This window comes from Lynx rufus, unplaced genomic scaffold, assembly GCF_022079265.1.
Source record: "Lynx rufus isolate CCGP_SWC_20201006 ecotype Redwood Valley unplaced genomic scaffold, mLynRuf1.p SCAF_16, whole genome shotgun sequence".
Lineage (NCBI taxonomy): Eukaryota > Metazoa > Chordata > Mammalia > Carnivora > Felidae > Lynx > Lynx rufus.
Genome location: NW_025814830.1, coordinates 12,394,651 through 12,417,766, shown reverse-complemented (window position 1 = coordinate 12,417,766; position 23,116 = coordinate 12,394,651). Strand labels below are relative to the sequence as shown.

The 23,116-nt window shown below is 36.6% G+C and overlaps 1 protein-coding gene across 1 annotated transcript in view; it reads left to right on the top strand.

Annotated features, from left to right (window-relative positions):
- The window catches only part of LOC124511172 (zinc finger protein 585A), a 333,171-nt gene that overhangs the window by 15,847 nt on the left and 294,208 nt on the right, over nt 1-23,116 (top strand). The window contains exons 4-7 of the mRNA XM_047078135.1: nt 8,717-8,843; nt 9,156-9,251; nt 14,456-16,024; nt 16,193-16,277. Coding sequence (XP_046934091.1) covers nt 8,717-8,843; nt 9,156-9,251; nt 14,456-16,024; nt 16,193-16,277 — 1,877 coding nt within the window. The remainder of the gene's footprint in view (nt 1-8,716; nt 8,844-9,155; nt 9,252-14,455; nt 16,025-16,192; nt 16,278-23,116) is intronic.

Genomic DNA, 23,116 nt, shown 5'->3' with positions numbered 1-23,116 from the left:
GCATATTGTAGTATTTTGTCCTTTTGGCCTCAAGATTTTTTTCAACAGAATAATTAGAATATTACAGATACTTTGTCCCCAGATGCACTGTCATGAATGTTCCCTATATCCATAGAGTTCATGGGTTTTTTTTTTGTTTTTTTAATTTTTTTTTAACGTTTATTTATTTTTAAGACAGAGCATGAACGGGGGAGGGTCAGAGAGAGAGAGAGACACACAGAATCCTAAACAAGCTCCAGGCTCTGAGCCGTCAGCACAGAGCCCGATGTGGGGCTCGAACCCATGGACCGTGAGATCATGACCTGAGCTGAAGTCGGACACTTAACCGACTGAGCCACCCAGGCGCCCTCATAGAGTTCATGGTTTTATATTCTTATCACACAGATTTGTATATGTGAACACCACATATGTTGCTCTGTGTTTGAGATTTTTAAATAACTGAGAACATAATGGGCTTACAGTTCTGCAGTTCCTTTTTTTTTCACTCCACATTGTGTTTTCAGACCTATTCATGTTAATATATGTATCTCTGACTTTTATGTCCTTTTCCATTGTTTTGATTTCCTTATGTCACTCCCACTCTATCTTAATTACCATATATTATAAATCTTGATCTGATAATGCAAATGAATCCTCCGTCTTTGTTCTTCTTCGGCATCGCCTTAGCTACTTGTAGCTATTTATATTTTTCATATAAACTTTAGAATTACTCTGTTTCCATAATTAAAACTACTGAGGTATTGACATTGAATTGAATTAAGTTTACAGATATATCCATTAATTTCTTTTATGTATTTAGGTGCTCCTGTATTGGGAGCATAGATACTTAAATTGTTATATCCTCCTATTGGACTAATCTCTTTGTCATTATGTAGTACCCTTGCTGCATTTGTCTTAAGCCAAGCCAGTTGCAATGACCTGCCTTGCTTGTTGTGGGCACAGTGGGCAGGGTTTGCTCCCTGATTTGTGGAGAGGCCTGGCTGCCACCAGCATGGGCTTGTTGGTGAGTGAGGCCAGCTTTTAGCCTGTCTACCTACAATTAGCCTCTCTACAGCTGCAGGTGCACTAAAGGGCAGGTTTGCTCCCTGAACAAAGGGCTAAGAGACTCTGCTGCAGAACCTGATGTGCACTGGTATGTGGGGACAGGAGTCCATTGGAGTGGCACCAGTCTGTTCAGAGCTGCCTGCAAGGATGGGGAAATAGGAGCTGCTTTGGAGGGATGCCTTCTGAGGTAGATGAGTTGGATGGAGAAGGTCAGTAGGGGAACATTGTGTTGGGGCACCAGGGCTAGCAGGTAGATGGAGAATGTTGGTGTTGGCTTTTGCAAGCCCCTGGCTTATCTAGGTTGGGAAAGGGGAAGAGAAATGGCTCCCACCGGCACTTTTGTTCCTGTCCCTCAAGCACTTCCTAAGATTAGTCAGTAATCTTCACATATACCCAAGGTGCTTTTTAGACTGCTGTTTCTGTGCTTTCTCTCAGACCAACTTATTTAGTATGCTGGCTCTTTAAGGGCAGTTTCCTGTTGCCCTCCAGCTTTCCCAGAGTTAATCCCACTGATTTTTAAAGATCCCGGAGTTAAGCCTTCCTGGTTTTCAATACAGGCTTTACTAGGCCTCATGTTCCCAGTGCATGTCTCCAGTGCCTGGAGTGTCTGGTGTGGTGTCTGATCCTAACGCTTCTCTGTGCTTATGATGTCCCTCCATTTTGCGGTTAGTCACACCAGGGGTTTGGTTCTCAACCACATCTCCACCTCTCTTATCCTTTTGAAAGTGGCCCTCTCTCTATGTGATTCGCTGTGGAAGGCTTGTTCTACCAGTCTCTACCAGTCTTCAGATTGCTTTCGGTTAGTTGCATAAATGTATGTAGCTGTTACCTCAGTGTGTCTGTGTGACAAAGTGGTGAGCTCAGGACCATCTTACTCTGCCATCTTTCCTCCTTCCTCCCAAATTACCTTTGAAATTATTCATTTCCTTGAAATTTTTCATTGAGATTGTTTCTGTATTTATTTTTAATTCTGTATGTTTTTAAACATCATTAAACGTGTTTCCGTCATTAAACTTGTTAAACATTTGCTGCCTGTATTATTTATGCTTAAAATATCAACTTTTAAATATAGAGATTTATGTATATAAGTTCTGGACTTCTAATTTTAAGACATTTATATTTTCACATTTACTAAATTTTTTCTTAAATATTTTTTAATTTTAATAATTTTTTTCTGAGTTCTCTCACTCTTGAGCAGTTAGAATTTTCTTGCCAAATCTGTGGTGTTGGTTTTTAAACTTTATTTACTAGTTTATCGATCCATCTTCCTGAGGAGAAATCTGAGACTGAGGCAGTGTTAGCAAGAATTCATCTTACATGCTCCTGTCCTTCAGTGTGAAGTTACTAGGACCAGCTTTCTACATTTTGTTTTCTCTTCAACCCTACTTCTTAACCAGGTGCTTTGTTCAAGCTTAGTTTGGTCTTCATCCCAATTAAGGGGAATTCCCAACAACTCCCTGAATTTTAGGATCTTAAAAATTTGACAGTTTTCTTTCTTTCTGCAGCTTTATTGAGCTATAATTTACATATAATACTGTGTTGTTTTAAATTACAATGATGGGTCAAATGGCTGGCTCAATTTATAGAGCATGTGACTCTTGACCTCAGGGTCATGAGTTCAGTCCCCACACTGGGCACAGGGATTCCTTAAAAAATAAAGTATACAAAAGTGTCGATTTGATATATTTGTATATTACAAAATTATTACCACCACAGGATCAGCTAACATCTCCATTCCGTCACATAATTATTTCTTTTTTGTGTTGAGAACATTAAGACCTACTCTCTTAGCAACTTCCAAGTATATAATATAGTATTCTTAACTATGATCACCTTGCTACACATTAGATTTCTAGAAATTATTTGTTTTATAATTAGAAGTTTGTACCCATTAACCAACATCTCCCCCATTGCCCCCAGTCCCTGGTGCCACCACTCTGTTTCTGAGAGTTGGCTTTTTAAGATTTCACATATTAAGTGAGATTATAGGGTATTTGTTTTTCTCTGTCTCATTTATTTCACTTAGCATAATACCCTCAGAGTCCACCCATGTTGCAAATGGCAGGATTTCCTTTTCTCATGGCTGAGTCTGAATAACACTGTGTGTGTGTGTGTGTGTGTGTGTGTGTGTGTGTACCACATCTTCTTTATTTATTCATCCATAGATAGGTTGTTTCTATATCTTGGCTGCTGTGAATAATGCTGCAGTGAACATAGAAGTGCAGATATCTTTTCAAGATCCTGATTTCATTTCCTTTGGATATATGCCCAGAAAAATATATGCTGGGTCATATGGCAATTCTATTTTTAATTTTTTAAGGAAGCTTCATGCTCTTTTGCATAGTGGCTGTACCACCAACAGTGCACAAGTGTTGCCTTTTTTCCACGTCCTCATCATCTCTTATCTGTTGTCTTTTTGATGACAGCCATCCTAACAGGTGTGAGATAAACCTCGTAGTTTTGAGTTAATCATCATTTCCCTTATGATGAGTGATGTCATATATCTTTTCATATACCTTTTGGCCATTTGTAGGTTTTCTTTGGAAAAGTGTCTATTCAGGTCCTCCAATCATTGTCTGATATATATATATAGAGAGAGAGAGAGAGTGTGTGTGTGTGTATATATATACGTGTGTGTGTATATATATATATATATATATATATACACACACACACTCTATATATGTGTATATATATATATACATAAATGTTTATTTTTACTTTTGAGAGAGAGAGTGTGTAAGTGGGAGAGGGACAGAGAGAGGGGAGGACAGAGGCTCCAAACCGGCTCTACCCTGACAGTGGCGGGCCCGATGCGGAGCTTGAACTCATGAACCATGAGATCATGACCTGAGCCAAAGTCGGACACTCAACCTACTGAGCCACCCACGCATCCCAAGAGATTGTTTGATTTTTTTGATATTGAGTTGTATGAGTTTTGTGTATTTTGGATATTAACCCCATATCAGATACATGTTTTGCAAATAATTTCTCCCTTATTCTACTGATCCCCTTTTCACTTTGTTTATTGTTTCCTTTGTTTTTTTGTAGAAGCTTTTTACTTTATTGTTGTCTCAATTATTTTTGCTTTGGAGGTCATATCCAAAGAAGTCGTTGTCAAAACTGATGTCAAGTCTTTTCCTTATGTTTTCTTTGAGGAGATTTATAGTTTCAGGTCGTATGTGTAAGTTTTAACCCATCGTGAGTTAATTTTAGTGGCTGTTATACTAGGGGTTCAATTTCATTCTTCTGCATGTGATTATCCAATTTTCCTAACACCATTTGTTGAAGAAACTGTCCTTTGACTCCCTTGTCAAATATTAATTGACCTTGTATACATGGGATTATTTCTATATTCTTGATTCTAATTGGCCTATATGTCTATTTTTATGCCAGTACCATGCTGTTTTGATTATTCTAACTTTGTATTATAGTTGGAAATCAGGAAAGGTGATGTCTCCAGCTTTGTTCTTTCTTAGGATTGCTTTGGGTATGTGGGGTCTTTTGTGGTTCCATACAAATTTTAGTGTTTTTTTCTTTTTCTATTTCTGTGAAAAAAAAAAGCTGTTGGAATTTAATAGGGATTTCATTGAATCTGTAGATGGTTTGGGGAAGTATGGACACTTTAACGATATTAATTCTTCTGATCCATGAACATGGGATGTCTTTCCATTTGTGTCTTCTTCCATTTCTTTCATCAAAGTATAATATTCACTATACAGATCTTTCATATCCTCAGTTGAATTTATTTCATAGTATTTTATTGTTTTTGATGATATTATGGATAGGGTTTTCTTTCATATTGTTATAATTGCTTTGTTGTTAGTGTATAGATGTAGCTGAGTTCTGTATGTTGATTACTGAATTCATTGATTAGTTCTAACAGTTTTTTGTTGGAGTCATAAAAAAACTCCCAGTTTTTTTATATGTAAGATTATATCATCTGCAAAGACAGTTTTACTTCTTTCTTTTCTATTTGGATACCTTTAATTTCTTTTTTTTTTAATGTTTTATTTTTATTTTTGAGACAGAACATGAGGGGGGAGAGGCAGAGAGAGAGGGAGACACAGAACCTGAGGCAGGCTCCAGGCTCCAAGCTGTCAGCACAGAGCCCGATGCAGGGCTTGAACTCACGAACTGCAAGATCATGACCTGACCGAAGTTGGATGCTTAACTGACTGAGCCACCCAGGTGCCCCATGATACCTTTTATTTCCTTTTCTTGCCTGATTGCTCTGGTTAGGACTTCCAGGACCGTGTTGAATAGGAGTGGTGAGAGTGGGCACCTTCACCTTGTTACTGACCCTTTACCATTAAGTATTGTGTTACATGTAGGCTTGTCATTTATGTCATTTATTAAGTTGGTGCTCTTTAGTGCATTTTTCATTTCATTTTTTTGTATTCTTCTCCAGAATTTGTTTGGTTCTTTTTTATGATTTCTTTCTGAAATTTATCATTTTGTTCATGTATGTTTTTCTGATATCAAATTATGTTTCTATGTTTTCTTATAGCTCTTTGAGTTTCCTAAAAACAACTATTTTGAGGGGTGTCTGGGTAGCTCAGTCAGTTAAGCATTTGACTCTTGATTTCGGCTCAGGTCATGATCTCACCATCTTGAGATTGAGCTCCATGTCAGGTTCTGCACTGAGCGTGGAGCCTGCTTGGTATTCTCTCTCCCTCTCTCTTTCTCTGCCCCTCCCCTGCTCATGTTCTCTCTCTCTCTGTCTCTCTCCTTCCCTCTCTCCCTCCCCTCCAAATAAATAAATATTAAAAATAAATAAATAATGGGGCATCTGGGTGGCTCCATCTGTTAAGTGCCTGACTTCGGCTCAGGTCATGATCTCACAGCTTGTGAGTTCGAGTCCCGTGTTGAGCTCTGTGCTGTCAGCTCAGAGCCTGGAGCCTGCTTTGGATTCTGTCTCCCTCTCTCTCTGTCCCTCCCCCACTCATACTCTCTCTCTCTCTCAAAAAGAAATAAAAATTAAAAATAAATAAAAATCAAAAATAGATAAAACAGCTATTTTGAATTCTTTATTGAGTAAATTGCATGTTTCCATGTCTTTGAGATCAGTTTCTGGTAGATTATTGTGCTTCTTTTGTGGTATCGTGTATCCTTGATGTTTTCATGTTCCTTAAAGTTTTGCATTGCTGTCTTCACATTTGAAGTAGCAGTCACCTCCTCCAGTCTTTACGTTCAGGAGAAAAATAACTTCTGTCAGCACTGCTAGGGATTTTGAGGCTTTCTCAGATTCTATGGATGTACCTGCTCCGCTCTTCTTCCTCCTCCTTGTGGCAGAATTCTGAAGCTTGGATGCCTTCTCTTGATCTGCCAGCACACCACGCAGGGTGCTTGCTGACAGCTTCTTCTTTGTTTTCCCAAAGGTGGCACTAAAGCTCATGTTTGTGGTCTCTCCCTGGTCTGCACTCAGATTGGGGCTCTCTGCTACAAGATAGGAGTGGGAGGGGGGGTGAAGCCTACAGAATTCTGAGGGTGCCCATGGGGGAGGAGGATCTACAGGCAAAGTACATGCAGCAGTTCATGAGTAGGCTTCTTAGTGGAGTTTGTAACACAGTGAGATCTGGATCCCCTTTTTTTTTTTTAATGTAATTTTTTTAATGTTTGTTTCTTTTTAAGTGAGAGAGCAAGCATGAGCAGGAGAGGGGCAGAGGGAGAGGGAGAAACAGAATCCGAAGCAGGCTTCAGGCTCTTGGCTGTCAGCACAGAGCTCAGTGCGGGACTTGAACCCGCAACTGTGAGATCATGACCTGAGCCGAAGTCAGACACTTAACAGATGGAGCCACCCAGGTGCCCCAGATATGGATCCCTTTAATGCCCTTTGAGACTCCTATCTGTTGCTTTCCCATACTCATTCTACACTTTAGTCATGTAGCCCAGAATTCAGTATTCTGGATGGGGTAAGAGAGAGATGAGCCACTCTGGCACTGTCCCACATAGCTAGGAAACCAAGTCACTCATACACACTCCACAGATGAATTCATTGGCCAAGAAAATCCCTCATGGTCCTAAGCTGTGCAGCCTTGAGGGATAGATGATGTGAGTAAAGTCAAACTCTTCCTCTTGCCCTCTGTGATGAGTCCAAACTCCTCCAGTTTTTGCTCTGACAATATGCTGGAACTTCTCTGCTGCAAACCTCGATTTCCACAAAAGTTCTGTTGTTCATGGGTGATTGTTTAAGACAGTTTTTTTCCAGGAATCCTGGACCACAGCCAAGAGGGGCTAGAGTTGGTTCATGGGTCATACAGGGTCCACACAGGGGCTGAGGTCTTGTATGCCTGTTACCCAATGCATAAGTAGGCGAGTCTCCCCCTGAGTCTCTTGACATATGGTGCTGTACCCAACAGCTCCCGCAAAGGTACTTCATGTCCATAGATGGAAGCCAGATTGTTGCTGAGGCAGGGAAACAAATGAGGGATGTCTTATTCAGCCACACGGCCTTTGGTTTCTTAAACTTGTTTATTTCAAAGGCCTTGATACTTACTAGGAAGGATTCCAAAAGAGGATTTGTTTGTATCAATCCCACAGCCTACTCTGAACCCTTAGTGTTAGTAGATGTTCATATTCACTGGGTCCTTTTAAACCTAGAAATAAAATGCTAGAAACACTGATTGTGAATTAGCTCCCTTTTTATCCCACCCAGTCTCTCAGAAATTCTTCAAAGGGCAGGAAATTTAGACAGCCCTCTTTGTTCTATTGCTGTTGAAGATTTTTTTCCTTATGTTTATACTCTTCTGAACATTTTAGTTACTGCTCTCAAGAAACTTGTCACCAGCATCTCATTTCTGGAAAGTATTCTAAAGCTTTCTTGATACTATTTTCTCATGGTTTTAGTTGTAATTCCAGTTCAGACTATTTAAAAAACTTTTTTAATGAGTTTTTAAATTTATCTGTTGGTATTTGTATGATGCTGTCTATTGTCCTCTTTTTCAATATATGTGAACTTTGTTAGCAATCATCCCGTTTTCATTCCTGCGGGCACTTATTTTAGGCTTACGAACAATAAATCCTAATTTTTCTAGATTTCTCCTGATGAACCATACTTTCAGCTACTACTGTACTTCAAATTGTGCATACCATTCTCTCCCTGCTTCTGCTTCCATCCAAACAAGTTTTCATTTTCTCTTGCCTCAGTGAGTCACAGGCATCCAGTGAGTTCCCAGACCAGTTAAGTTTTATATTCCCCCATTTTCTATACTCAGTTATAAATTGGTCCCCCGGATCTCTTTAACCCATGGTAGGTACTAAAGATACGTGCTTGTTGGGGTGCCTGGGTGGTTCAGTTAGTTAAGCGTCCGACTTTGGCTCAGGTCATGATCTTGCAGTTTGTGAGTTTGAGCCCTGGGTTGGGCTCTGTGCTGACAACTCAGAGCCTAGAGCCTGCTTCAGATTCTGCCTCCCTGTCTCTCTCTCTGACCCTCCCCTGCTCGTACTCTGTCTCACCCTCCTTCAAAAATAAACATTAAAAAATTTTTTTTGTGAATGAACATAAACTGACAGAATGTTGCTAATGTTTTTTCTTTTAGAAAATAGCAAAACCAGGAAAATTTTTAAATAACGTCTTACCTTTGCATACTGTGAGAACATGGTTCAATTTGTTTTGTCCACATCATTTAAGGTGGATGACTTCAGGTTGAGTAGGAGTATGTTGTTACAGGGGACAGTGACATTCAGAGATGTGGCTATTGACTTCACCCAGGAAGAGTGGCAACAGTTGGATCTTGCTCAAAGGAACCTGTACCGGAATGTGATGCTAGAAAACTACAACAACTTAATCACAGTGGGTAAGGGTAGTTTCCTGTATAACTCAAATTCTGGGAGTGAAGTACCTTTTTTCCTCCAAATTTCTGAAATTTGTGGAACCTTTAAATGTTAGAGTGAGTTTGGCCTTTAGGTGCCTTTGCTCGTATGAGTGTGCATGCTGCAGCTTTTAAAATAAAATGTCATCCTTGCTTATGTTTCAGAGGCAGCATCCCCAAAACCACACTTTTCTTGTCCTTCAGAAAGCCTGGTTTGTCTGGGCTAGCCTCAATTCATGAATGATTTTTTTGTTCCTGGTATTTGTGCCCAAATGTTATGTTACTTCTCTTTGACAGGCTGTCCATTCACCAAACCTGATGTGATTTTCAAGTTGGAGCAAGAAGAAGAACCTTGGGTGGTGGAGGAAGAAGTGTTAAGGAGACACTGTCCAGGTTAGTCAGGGAGGGAACCAGACAGGTGAGAAGGGGCCATGCCCCTTTAATGGTTAATCCATGACCCTCTGAAATATTCTTCAAAAATATTTTCTTAAAGATTGTAGACTTTAATAGAGATAATTTCTGTGAACTTCTGAATTCTTTACTAATTTAAGATGTCTTTTCTAGATAACATTCTTCTTTCCTCAGAACTTAAAGGACCAGTTGGCCTTTTTACTTGTGTGCTAGATATCAATATTTCCTAACTCATTTCCATCTTTACTTTGACAGTCATTCTATTATTAGCATCTTCAGTCTCTGCCCACCTTATTACATAGGATCCTTTCCCTTTGCATTCAGATATTCACAGAATTGTAGTTGTTCGGATACTGTTGACGTTCATAGCCCTTTCTACTTTATCTTCTCCTTTCATTGTAAATGCCATAGCATTATATTTTGTGCTCATAGGCACATTTCCCAGTGTATTTTTAGCTTTTGCTCTCATACTTTAGTAATGGCTACAACCCTTTTACTCAATAAGTTTTAAAGTCTGTGATACTTTTCTCTTAGCTTCCATTTTCTGCTACATTTGTCATGTATTTGTGCACACATTTGTTATACACACATGTATACATACATACTTATATATACATGCATCACATGTAGACAATGCATACATACACTTATACATATATTTCTAGTTTGGTAGATATTGCCAAGTCTTTTTTGCCCTCCAAGGAAACATTTTTATTTCTACCAAAAATTTCTGCCAACACAGTCTTAGAATTTTAAAAATTTTTGCCAATTTAATAAGTGAAAAACAATTTATTATAGTTTAAATTTGTATTTCCTTTATTATGGTATTGTCAAGGATGTTTTCATATGCTTAAAAATGGCTTTGTTGTATGTTGTCCCAGTATTTTTTCACAGTTGGTCATTCCTCTTTGAAGTACTCTTTGCCACCCTAAGTTTCTTTAATGTTCATTTAGTTAAAATAACAATCTTTTTTACAGGAGATTATCCTGTGATCTTTTCCTTTTATGTATATGCATGAATTATGTTTACACATTGCTTAGCAATTACTCATCCTCACATATTTGCCATGAATTTAAATAATTGTTCTAACTTTTTCAGGCTTTGAAGTCAATTTTACACTGGTTTCCTAAATAGAATTTAGAACCATTTCTTCTTGTTCTGGAATACTTATAATAGCACTGGTGTATAACTCCCTTAAAGTTTTGGTTTATCTTACTTGTTTGCCCATTTGGACCTTTTGGATTATCAAGGGAAAGTGCTTTGACGGCTTTTTTTCATTATTACTTTATAAATTTTATGCAGATGTTTTGTCTCTTTTGGCATTAGTTTTTGACATAATAGGTTGTATTGTTCTAGAAAATTACTTAATTCTGGTTTTCAAATTAATTTTCACAGAGTTGAACAATGTAATTTCTATAAATATTTAAGTTTGTTCTCTATCTGTAAAGGTTTACCATATACTAAAGTTCCAGGGTAGTCTGTATAACAACTTATTTTATCTGTATTTTCCAATCTGTTGGTATAAAATTACCATAGTATTTTCCTGTTTTGTCCTCATTAATTCTGCACATTCCTCAGCTGACATCATCAGATATTGGCTTTTCTTCATTTTCTCAACACTCTCATTCTGGGACTCCTAAAGATAGAAGCTAGATCTTTTTTCCTCCGTATTTTTTTTTCATTTCTTTTATTATTTTTTGCCTCCTTATTTCTCTATGTGGCCTTCTCAGTAATTACTTCGGATATATCTTCCAAATTACTCTTCTCTCTGCAGCTCCCTATTAACTCATTTGCTTTAAAAAAAAAAAAAATTCAGTAGCAGTATTTTGTATTTTTAGAAATTCTCCTTTATTTTGTTTTTGGCTTTTTTTCCCCTACATCTTTCTGCCCCTTTCACTTCTGTTGGGATAGTACTTTGGCAACCTAATTGTACCTTCTTCAAAATCTTCTGCTTAATTAAGCTCTTTTTTCCCTAACTGAAGTGACCCAAAAGCTTAGTATTCTGCCTTCTTTTCTACATTTGTAATCTGCAACCAACTCTCTAACTTTACCTGCTTTACAATTTCACAGTAATTTTTCCCTTCCTTTATTATCAGTCTGGCAGAGAGAGAGAAAAATCTCCATTTTCCCATCTCGGATCTAAGAAGCAACAGGGAACTGAATGTAATCCTTCAGTACGTAGACTTGCACTTATTCTCTCTATGCTGAGCCAGTTCCTTTTCTCTGTATTCCTCTGCCTCATGTCCCTGACTCTACAGCATTTCTGCTTCGTTTTTTTTTTCTCTTTTAAATGTTTGTTTATTTTGTGTGTGTGTGTGTGTGTGAGAGAGAGAGAGAGACACTGAGCAAGCAGGGGGGGAGGGGGGGGGGAGAGAGAGAATCCCAAGCTAAGCATGGAGCCTGACACAGGGCTTGGCTCTGTCCCACAACAGTGAGATCATAACTTGAGCCTAAATGAAGAGTTGGATGCTTAACCTGACTGAGCCATGCAACCGCCACTCTGCTTTCATTTCTTAAGAGATCCTCCATCTCCTTTAGGGTAGAGTGGTCTTTGTCTTTGTTAGTTGATATGTTTTTCCTTCTTTATCTCACATTGGTGTGCTTGGGAGTGGGATGAGATAAATTCATGTATTTCTTCTACCGTATTTAAGCTCAATTTTTCACTCTTTGTTTTCCCTTCTGCTCACAGTACATATGTATTCCTTATCCAGTCATGCTAAGTAGGCTCTTCCAGCTTTATGTTCCAGCTCTCTGATCCAATTTTAACCTGCCCTTTTTTTTCTCACTTTATTACTGCAGTATTCAGAACAACTTTATTTACTTTTTAAAATACATAATACGTGCTTATAGTACAAAAGGACACATTGAAAAGTAGTTATTCTCTTATACATTTCCTAAGGTGACAACCGCTATCTTCATTTTCCTTTGAGCTGTTACTTACCTGTATTTTCAAACATTTTTATTGAAATTAGGTTAGCTTGTGAGTGTTATTTTCGGTATTGAATGTTCTTTTCCAGCAATGTGATAATGCATTTATTCTTAGCTTCCTAGAGCTGCCATAACAAAGTACAACAAATTGGGTGGCTTAGAATAACAGGAATTTAGGGGCATCTGGGTGACTCAGTCAGGTTAAGCATCTGACTTCTGCTCAGGTCAGGATCTTGTGGTTCATGAGTTCGAGCCCCACATTGGGCTCTGTGTTGACAGCTCAGACCCTGGAGACTGCTTCAGATTCTGTGTCTCTCTCTCTGCCCCTCTCCCACTCACACTGTCTCTCAAGAATGAATAAACATTAAAAAAAAATAATTAAAAAAAAAAGAATAAGAGGAATTTATTCTCACAGTTCTGGAGGCTTAAAAATACTAAATCGAGGTGTTGGCAGGCCATGCACCATCTGAAGCCTGTAGTGGAAGGACCCTTCCTTCGTGTCTTTCAGCTTCTAGTAGCCCCAGACATTCCTTGGCTTGTGATACCATAACTCCAGTCTGTGTCTTTATTTTCACATGGTGTTCTGTGTTTCTGTCTCTTCACATTGAATCCTTTTTTGCAAGAACACCAGTCATAGTAGATTGAGTCACCCTAACTCCAGAATGACCTCATTTTAACTAATTGCATCTGCAGTGATCCTCTTTCCAAATAACTTCACATTCTGAGGTATGGGCATTAGGAGTTCAACATATCTTTTTTGTGGTACATTCAGTTCAGCCCATAACACCTTTCCATTTGGTCACATCTGTGTGTGCATTTTAGTTTTCTGTAATTTTGCAACATTTCTTATTAAATTTGTTCACATATTTTTCATATTTTTTGTTGTGATTATGATTCTTATGTTTTCTAAATAGTTGTGTATATATGAATGTTATTGAAACTAAATATTAATTTCCTATATAGTGAATATAATGAAGTTTTTATATTTTATAATGATTTTTCACTCTTGATTTTGTAGGTAAATTGTTTTATTGTTGACCAAAATGTTAATCTTATACTTTCCAAGTTTTTATACCTCTGATTTCTTCTTCTGTTAATGCACTATCCAGTACTGTAGTGGTGGTAGTACTAACTTTAATGTAGTACTTTGGGATTTTCCTTTTTGTGGAGGGGGGGATTTTTCTTATTAAAAATTGTGATTTAAGTGTACTGTAAGTGTTTAAGCTGTACTGTACTTTTTCTGAAGTTAAATAAGTAGTACCATTTTTTGAAGGTTTCTTTATGGAAAACAGATATTTAGTTTTATAACTTTTAAATATACCTTTGGAAATGATTACTTGATTTTTTACTTTTGACCTATTAATGTATTTGCTGATTAGAAACAGATTTTTCTAGTAGCAAAACATATATATGTACTTGGAAAAAAACCTACTCAGTTATGATGTATCTTATATTTAATGTGCTCTAGGTCACTTTTTTTTTCCTTCTGGGTCATTTTGATATTTTAGGTAGAATTTTTACATTGATATTCATAAGTAAAATTGGTATATAGTTTGCTTTTTTGGTTGTCATCTTTGTCAGATTTTGGTGTTAATGTTATGTTTGTTTCACATGCACAAAAATGGGAATTCTCCTTTTTTTTTCTTTTGCAACATTCTGGAGAGCATGAAAGCAAATGTCCCCTAAATGTTTGTTCAAATGCCCATGTGAACCTCTCTGGACCTTTTGATTTGTTTTGTTTTTGAGGGATTGCTTTTTTGTATTTTTCTGTTCATTTTGTGGAAGTTGGTTTATATAGGTTTCTACCTTTTACAGGTACAGTTTTGGTAATTTGCATTTTCCAGAAAATTACTTATGTCAAGCAGTTTATAAAGTTATATTTTTAATAGAGTCCTGCAAAATAGTTTTATGATTTTTAACTTCCTGTTTTTGTTTTTTCCTGTGTCATTTCTAACTTTATTTGTACATCTGCATTCTTCCTTTTATTTATGCAACAGTTTATCTGTTTTGTTTCAGATCCCACTTTTAAACACAATCAAAGCTATTTGTATTCCTAACTATCTTCCTCCACTCGTATTTTTCCTGGAATTTCCTAAAGCTAAGGAAATAGGAGATACATGCACTTGGAATTTGCTTTATAATGGGAAACTACATCTTAAACCAAGAATCAATCCCATAATAGCATATTTTCTGAAATTTTCTTCACGTTACAATACTGGAAAATATTTCAAGTGATATTTATTTGCAATCTGTTTTAGGAGAAGTATGGGGAATTGATGAGCGTCAGAAAATCCAGGACAGACTTTTGACACAATTTGAAGATAAATTCACAAAAACACTGACTGAAGAAAAAGTCATTGAATGTCATAAGAAATTTGCCAATGCATTTCCTCTTAACTTGGACTTTTTTCCTTCCAGTCACAATCTCTATGAATATGACTTATTTGGAAAGTGTTTAGAACATAATGATTTTGACTGTCATAACAGTGATAGAATCTTTATAAGAAAGGAACATTCTGAATATAATGAACCTATGAAATCATTTGTCATTAATCCATCCCATCTTGTAGTAACCCCCTTTAAATGTAATCACTGTGGGAAAGGATTCAGTCAAACTTTGGACCTCATCAGACACCTCAGAATTCATACTGGAGAGAAACCCTATGAATGTAAAAACTGTAGAAAAGCCTTCAGCCACAAGGAAAAACTCATTAAACATCATAAAACTCATAGTAGGGAGCAGTCTTATGAATGTAATGAATGTGGGAAAGCTTTCATTAAAATGTCAAATCTCATTAGGCATCAAAGAATTCATACTGGGGAGAAACCCTATGCATGTAAGGAATGTGGGAAATCCTTCAGCCAGAAATCCAATCTCATTGATCATGAAAAAATTCATACTGGAGAGAAACCTTATGAATGTAATGAGTGTGGGAAAGCATTCAGTCAGAAGCAAAGCCTCACTGCACATCAGAAAGTTCATACTGGGGAGAAACCTTATGCATGTAATGAATGTGGTAAAGCCTTCCCTCGAATTGCATCCCTTGCTCTTCACATGAGAAGTCATACAGGAGAAAAACCTTATAAATGTGATAAATGTGGAAAAGCTTTCTCTCAATTTTCCATGCTTATTATACATGTAAGAATTCATACGGGTGAGAAACCCTATGAATGTAATGAATGTGGAAAATCCTTCTCTCAAAGTTCAGCCCTTACTGTACATATGAGAAGTCATACTGGTGAAAAACCTTATGAGTGTAAGGAATGTAGAAAAGCCTTCAGCCACAAGAAAAACTTCATTACACACCAGAAGATTCATACTAGAGAGAAACCTTATGAATGTAATGAATGTGGGAAAGCTTTCATTCAAATGTCAAATCTCGTTAGACACCAGAGAATTCACACTGGAGAAAAACCGTACATATGTAAGGAATGTGGCAAAGCCTTTAGCCAGAAATCAAATCTCATTGCACATGAAAAAATTCATTCTGGAGAGAAACCCTATGAATGTAATGAATGTGGTAAAGCCTTCAGCCAAAAGCAAAACTTTATTACACATCAGAAAGTTCACACTGGAGAGAAACCTTATGATTGTAATGAATGTGGTAAAGCCTTTTCTCAAATTGCATCCCTTACTCTTCATCTGAGAAGTCACACAGGAGAAAAGCCTTATGAATGTGATAAGTGTGGGAAAGCCTTCTCTCAGTGCTCATTGCTCAACTTACATATGAGGAGTCATACTGGTGAGAAGCCCTATGTATGTAATGAATGTGGAAAAGCTTTCTCTCAAAGAACTTCTCTTATTGTGCACATGAGAGGCCATACAGGTGAGAAACCCTATGAATGTAATAAATGTGGAAAAGCCTTCTCCCAAAGCTCATCCCTTACTATACATATACGAGGTCATACAGGTGAGAAGCCCTTTGACTGTAGTAAATGTGGAAAAGCCTTCTCTCAAATCTCATCTCTTACACTTCATATGAGAAAACATACAGGTGAGAAGCCTTATCATTGTTATGAGTGTGGTAAGGCTTTCAGCCAAAAGTCACACCTTGTTAGACACCAGAGAATTCATACTCAGTAGAACACTATGAATATTGTGAATGTGGAAAAGCCTTTAGAAAGAATTAGCATCTCCTTTCACATAATCAGTTCTAGAACAGAAAACTATGACTGTGGAAAGCCTTTTTGAAGAAGTCACACATTTATGAAACAAGGAGTATTTTTGCCAAGGTGACAAATTGTGAAACAAATAAGCTGAACATCAAAAACCTTCACAGATATCTAAAGATATTTATTCAGCATTCTTATTAAAATGTGAAACAAGATATCTACTATCAGCATATCAATATTACAATTGAGCTCCTAGCCAATGTGTTAAGAAGATTGGCGGAAAAGAGAAGCTATAAAAATAACCTCTTACACAAGAAATATTTGATTCAAAAATATGTTGATATAAAATGTCTAAGGATAAACACAACAGTGAATTACCAGGCACACATATATACATATAAAGTTATAAAACATTTTCAAGGGCACAAAATAACACCTGAAATTTTGAGAAAAATAACATTGTCTGAAAAAGGACATTTTTAAAAACAAAAATTCTCTCATCTCTAAGGTATTTCCAAAGTTTTCTCTAATTATATTTTAAGAATTTCGCAAACTGATTTAAAGTTTTACATAGGAATATGAAGGACCACAAATAGCAGAGACAACAGTGAAAAAAGAGAAGGCACAGTCTACTAGATAGCATCACGTACTTTTATTTAAAGCTGGTGTCTAAATGTGTTCTTGTTAAGTAAATTAGCAGATACAAGGATTGGAGAAAGGAGATATGGAAATTTTGTGTATGATAGTGCTACTGAAGTCACTGGAGAAAGAATGGCCTATTCAATAAATGGAAGATTCATATGAACAAAAAATGATAGCTCTATACCATATACAAAAATAAACTCCAGATAGATTGAAGACCAGAATATAAAAAGCAAAATTCTAAAACTATGATGAAAGTAAAATAGATTTATTATTTTAGAGTAAAAGGATTACTCTAAGAACACATAAATATGAAGCTGTCATTTCTCTTTTGGTGTATTGGCTTCAGAGGCACACATACAGAGGCACGAGATACACATCTCTGTTCACTGCATTGTGGTTTGTATTACACTAAATTGGACATAAATTCTCAGTAGAATGATAAATTAATACCACGTAATTATTGCTATGATAGAATACAATATTTAGAAGGTATAAATGTGACATATAGTTACGTAGATCACAATATATAATATTGAGAGGAAAAAGCAAAATGTACAATGAGAAGATGTAACATTTGTATAAGTTTAATAAAATAATGCAAAGAACAGTACTGTGTATTGGTCATAAATCCACATATGACATTGGTTGCCTTTCAGGAAATGGGAGGGTTTTAGATGGAATTGTTATATTTACCTGTAACATTTCTTTAATAAAAAGGAAAGCAAATATAATGGTGGTAACAAATCAGGTTGTCAAGATTATGTTAGCTATTTTTGTATTCTTTTTTGCCTTTCCTTATTTTCCTAATTTCTCTAAAATAAGAACCAAAATGGCACACGACCTATAGAAACAACTTGAAAATGGATTCTTTATGGTCAAAACTAAAATTTGTAGGAAATTCTCTTTACTGATACACAAACAAAACCTGAATTAAGATGACACTTTGCTTACCCTCTCCTCACAATGTTGATTCAGTGTGTGTGTATGTGTGTGTGTGTGTGTGTGTGTGTGTGTGTGTATTGATGCCAATTTTAAAATTGTTTATTTCAAACACAAATTCTTCCTTAGCTGAAGGCAGTGAAGAAACTAAAGAAATAGTTAATTGTTGGAATAACTGGCTCTCCACTTGGGGAAAAAAAACCAAAACCTATATTTGGCTTGGTTTCAGATTGAGTAGGGGCCATTCATACCTACTGTAAAATGTGAATAATGTTCTGACATGTCAAGCAAGCCAAGGATAGATGCCTGCATCAGACCAGAGGGAATTTTCGCATATCTCAACAAAGCTTTATTTGGTTTCTGAATCCTTAAATGGTCATGCACATGCTGGTGATTTTATATGTGTGACGTACGTGCCCAGTGGGTGTGAAAGCTCTTCTTGTACCACATCTAAAATGTTATATATTCAGACCTTTCAAATATATGTGGAACTCAAATTAACTTTTCTGTGAATAGCTCATTCATATATTTTGTCTATTTGTTTTCTACTGGGACTTTCAAAAGATGTTTTTATTTAGAAATACAGGTTTATAGGAAGTTGCAGAAACAATACCCTATAGTACTGTTTAGCTTGTGTGCCCTATGTCCGATTTTCCCTAATGTTAAATCTTACATAACTACAGTGCAATATCAAATTTAACAGTGGCACAATCTGTACATTAGATTTCACGGGTTTGGCGTGCGCTTGTGTGTGTTAATGTAGTTCTATACAATTTTATCTCCTAACTACCACTCCAATTTTTTCTCTACCACCACAATCAACATACAGAACTTCTGACACCACAAATATTCCTTGTTCTGTCCCTTTGTAGTCACACCCATAACCCTTTTCCCCTCTGTGCTTCCCACTCCTTACCTTTGGCAAGCACTAATAGATAATCTCAAGATTATTATATTCTATAATATACTGTTTAATATCAAGAGTGTTTTATAAATGGAACCTACACTATATAACCTTTGAGATTGGTGTTTTTTATTCAACCTGATGCCCTGAGATAAATCCCAGTTATTACAGATAAAATTTTTCTGATTTTAAAATTTCTCAAGTAGTTTTCCATGGTATCAATATACCATGGTTTCTCTAACCATCGAGCCTTTGAAAGACATTTGCATTTCCAGCTTTGGGTAATTACAAAAACCTGCTATGAACATTCATCTGTCATTTGGTTTTGTTCTGTCTATTTTGTTCCTCTGTCACTTTTCATGCCTTACTGTGGGTTACTTCAGCATATTTTTTTAGAATTCTACTTTAGAGTTCTTGAGTGTATCTCTATGGATTTTTTAGTAGTTGTTCTAGGTATTAACACCATACATATATAACTTCGACAATCTACTGTCATTCAACCAGTTCAAAACCTTATCTCAACTAAGATTCTTTATTTTCCCCCTTTATTATTATATAATTGTACCAGGTATTTCCGCTATATACCATAAGAACTATATGAGACAGTGTTAACCATTTTTTGCTTTAACCATCTAGCATAATTTAGGAAACCACAGGAGAAAGGTATTCTATTAAATGTACCCATATCTTAGTACTGTTTCTGTTCTATCCTCATTCTAGATGTTCTATACTCCTTCATCATTTCTGCTGAAAGAATTTCCGTCAGCCACTCTTTTAGTATAGGTCTCCTGGCAACAAAAAGACTATCTTAGTTATCCTTTGTCTGAGTATGTTTTCATTTCACCTTCATTCCTAAAGAATGTTTTTTTGCTGGTAGAGAATTCTGGTTGACAGATGTTTCAGTACTTGAAAAAGGGGCCACTTCACTCTGACCTTTTTTTTTCTGATAAGAAATCTCTTATCTGAACCATTCCTCTATCGGAGGAATGTGTCATTTCTAACTGCTTTCAAAAATTGTTTCTAGTCTTCAGTATTCTTAAGTTTGATTATCATGTATCTCAGCATGAATTTCTTTGGGTTTATACTGTTTAGGGTTTGCTCAGCTTCTTGAATCTGAAGACTTAGGTTTGTTGCCACAGTTGAGGAATTTTCTGCTGTTATTTCTTTTACTGCTTTTCCAGCCTCATACTTTTTATCCTTCCCTTGTAAGACAACATGTTTTTCCTCTTGTTGTTCATATTAGGTAATTTATTTTGTTCTATCTTCAAGTTCACTGATACTTTCCTCTGTACTCTCCATTCTACTCCTGAACACATCCATTGAGTCTTTTGGTTACTGTAATTTTCATTTCAAATTATTTCATGTTCTTTATATTTTTCTTTGTTGAGCTTTTTTTTCATTTGTTTCAAGTGTGTACATGATTTGTTCACCTGAAGCACTTTTATGATGGTTGCTTTAAATTCCTTGCCAAATAACTCTAGTTACCTTAGTATTGATGTCTCTTGATTGTCTTCTCATTAAGCTTGAGATTTTCCTATTCCTTGATATGATGTATGAATGATTTTCATTTTTATCCTGGACATTTTGTGTGTTGTGTTCTGAGACTCTAGCTCCTACTTAACCTCCTTTCTGCAGGTAAGTTTAGGCATAGCTTTAGTGTACAGGTGGGTGTGGATGTTCCTGCTGAGCCCCACTGACTCAACCCAAGCAAAAGTGGAGCACTGATACCCACTTCATTTTCAGTGGGTAGGGATAGAAGTTCACCTCCCCATTCAGCCCAGCTAAAACAGAGGTGTGGAGGATGGAGAGGAAACAGTGATAACACCACACCTTGTTGCTAGAGCTTGTTGGGTAGGAATAGAAACTGAATTCTGCACTGGGCTCTGATAAAGGGGAGGGTGAAACGCTGATTGCTTTTTTTTTTTTTTCTTAATTGAAATGGCCAGAGCTACAACCGAGCTGAGTTGTTAGGATTTGAATCCCTTGTGCAGAAGATACATGAATGTCGCAACAGGTACATGAAAAGATGCTCAACATCACTAGTAATTAAGGAAATGGAAATCAAAACCACAATGAGATAATACTTCACTCCTGTTAGAATGGCTATCATCAAAAAGACGAGATAAATGCTGGCAAGGATGTGGAGAAAGGGGAACACTTGCGCGCCGTTGGTGGTATCATAATTGGTATGGCCACTATGCAAAACAGTATGCAGTTTTTTTAAAAACAACAACTGTATAATCCAGCAATTCTATTTCTGGGAATATATCCAACGGAAACAAAAACCCTATGTTGAAGAGGTATGTGCACTCCCGTGTTCATACCAAGATAAGGGAACAAGCTAAGTGTATGGATTGGATGGATGAACTGGATAATGAATTTGTGGTGCGTGCACACATACGCACAGTGGAATACTGAGCCATAAGAAAGGAAATCCAAAAGAAGGAAATCCTGCCATTTGTGACAACATGGATGGACCTTGAGAGCATTTTGCTAAGTGAAGTCAAATGAGAAAGACAAATACCATACAATCACACTTATCTGTGGGATCTAAAAAATAAAAACAAAAAAACTCCTAGAAAAGGAGGTCAGTTTTGTGGTTACCAGAGGCGAGGAACAGGGCAAAGAGGAATTGAATAAAGGTGGCCAAAAAATACAAACTTCCAGTTGTAAGGTAAGTACTAGGGATGTAATGTACATGAAGACTACGGTTAACACTGCTATATGGTTTTATTTTTAAGTCTGAGAGAGTGGCAGAGGGGCAGAAAGAGATGGGGTGAGAGAGAATCCCAAGCAAGCTCCGCACTGTCAGTGCAGAGCCTGATGTGGGGCTCAAATTCATGAACTGTGAGATGAGGACCTGAGCCGAAGTCAGACAGTTAACCAACAGAGCCACCCAGGCTCTCCTGCTATATATTTTTTTTAATTTCTTTTTTTATTTTTTTTTAACATTTATTTATTTTTGAGACAGAGAGAGACAGAGCATGAACGGGGGAGGGGCAGAGAGAGAGGGAGACACAGAATCTGAAACAGGCTCCAGGCTCTGAGCAGTCAGCACAGAGCCCGACGCGGGGCTCGAACTCACATATCGCGAGATCGTGACCTGAGCTGAAGTCGGACGCTTAACCGACCGAGCCACCCAGGCGCCCCTCTCCTGCTATATATTTTAAAGTTAAGAGAGTAGATCCTAAAAGTTCTCATCGCAGTTTTTTTTTTCTTACCTATAGAAGTGTTGTTTCACAACATAGGTAAGTTCATTATGCTTTATATCTTAAACTTATACGTGCAGTGTGCTGACTGTATCGCAATAAAATGGAGGGGGAAGAATTTCCATTTTCTAGTTAATAATCTGGGTAAGTAGATATTTTCAGTAGATACTTTTAATTCAGCTTCATTTCCCTGTTCTTTATCAAAATCAAATAAAAAGCCAACCAGAAGACAAACCAAATGTATGATTTGCAAACATTTTCTCCTATTCTGTATGTTTTCATTTTGACAAAGTCCTTTCATAGACAAAAGTTTGTAGTTTTTATGAACTCCAATTTGTCTTTTTTTGCTTTTGGTGTCAGATCTAAAAATCAATGGACAGATCCAACATAAGGAAGATTTACTTCTGTTTTCTGAGAGTTTTATACTTTCATTCTTTTTTCCCCTTCTGATTAAATTGAAGAATAATTGACATACAATGTTAGTTTTAGATGTACAACATAGTGATTCAATATTTATATACATGACAAAATGGCCACCCCTGTAATCTAGTTATTATCTGTCACAATACAAAATTCTTACGGTATTATTGACTATGTTCCCTATGCTGTACATTACATCCCATCTTATTTTATAACTGAAAGATTGTACTTAAGACCCTTCACTATTTTGTCCAAACTACATTCTGCCCACTAACCATCAGTTCTCCTTATCGATGAGTGTTTATTTCTATTTTTTGTTTTTTTATATTTCACCTGGAAGTGAAATAATACAGTAGTTTTTTCTGTCTGACTTATTTCTCTTAGCATGATATCATCTAGGTTTGTCCATGTTGTCACAGTTGGCAATTTTGTTCTTTTTTATGGCCAAGTAACATTCTGTTGTATACAAACCATGATCTTTATCCATTCCTCCATCAATAGACATTTAGGTTATTTCCATATTATGGCTATTATAAATAATTCTGTGATGAGTGTAAGGGTACAAATATTTTTTTGGGTTGATACATTCATTTTCTTCAAGTAATTACCTACTACTAGATTTTATGGTAGTTCTATTTTTAAATTTTAGAGGACCTACACAGTATTTCCCATAGTGACTACACCAATTT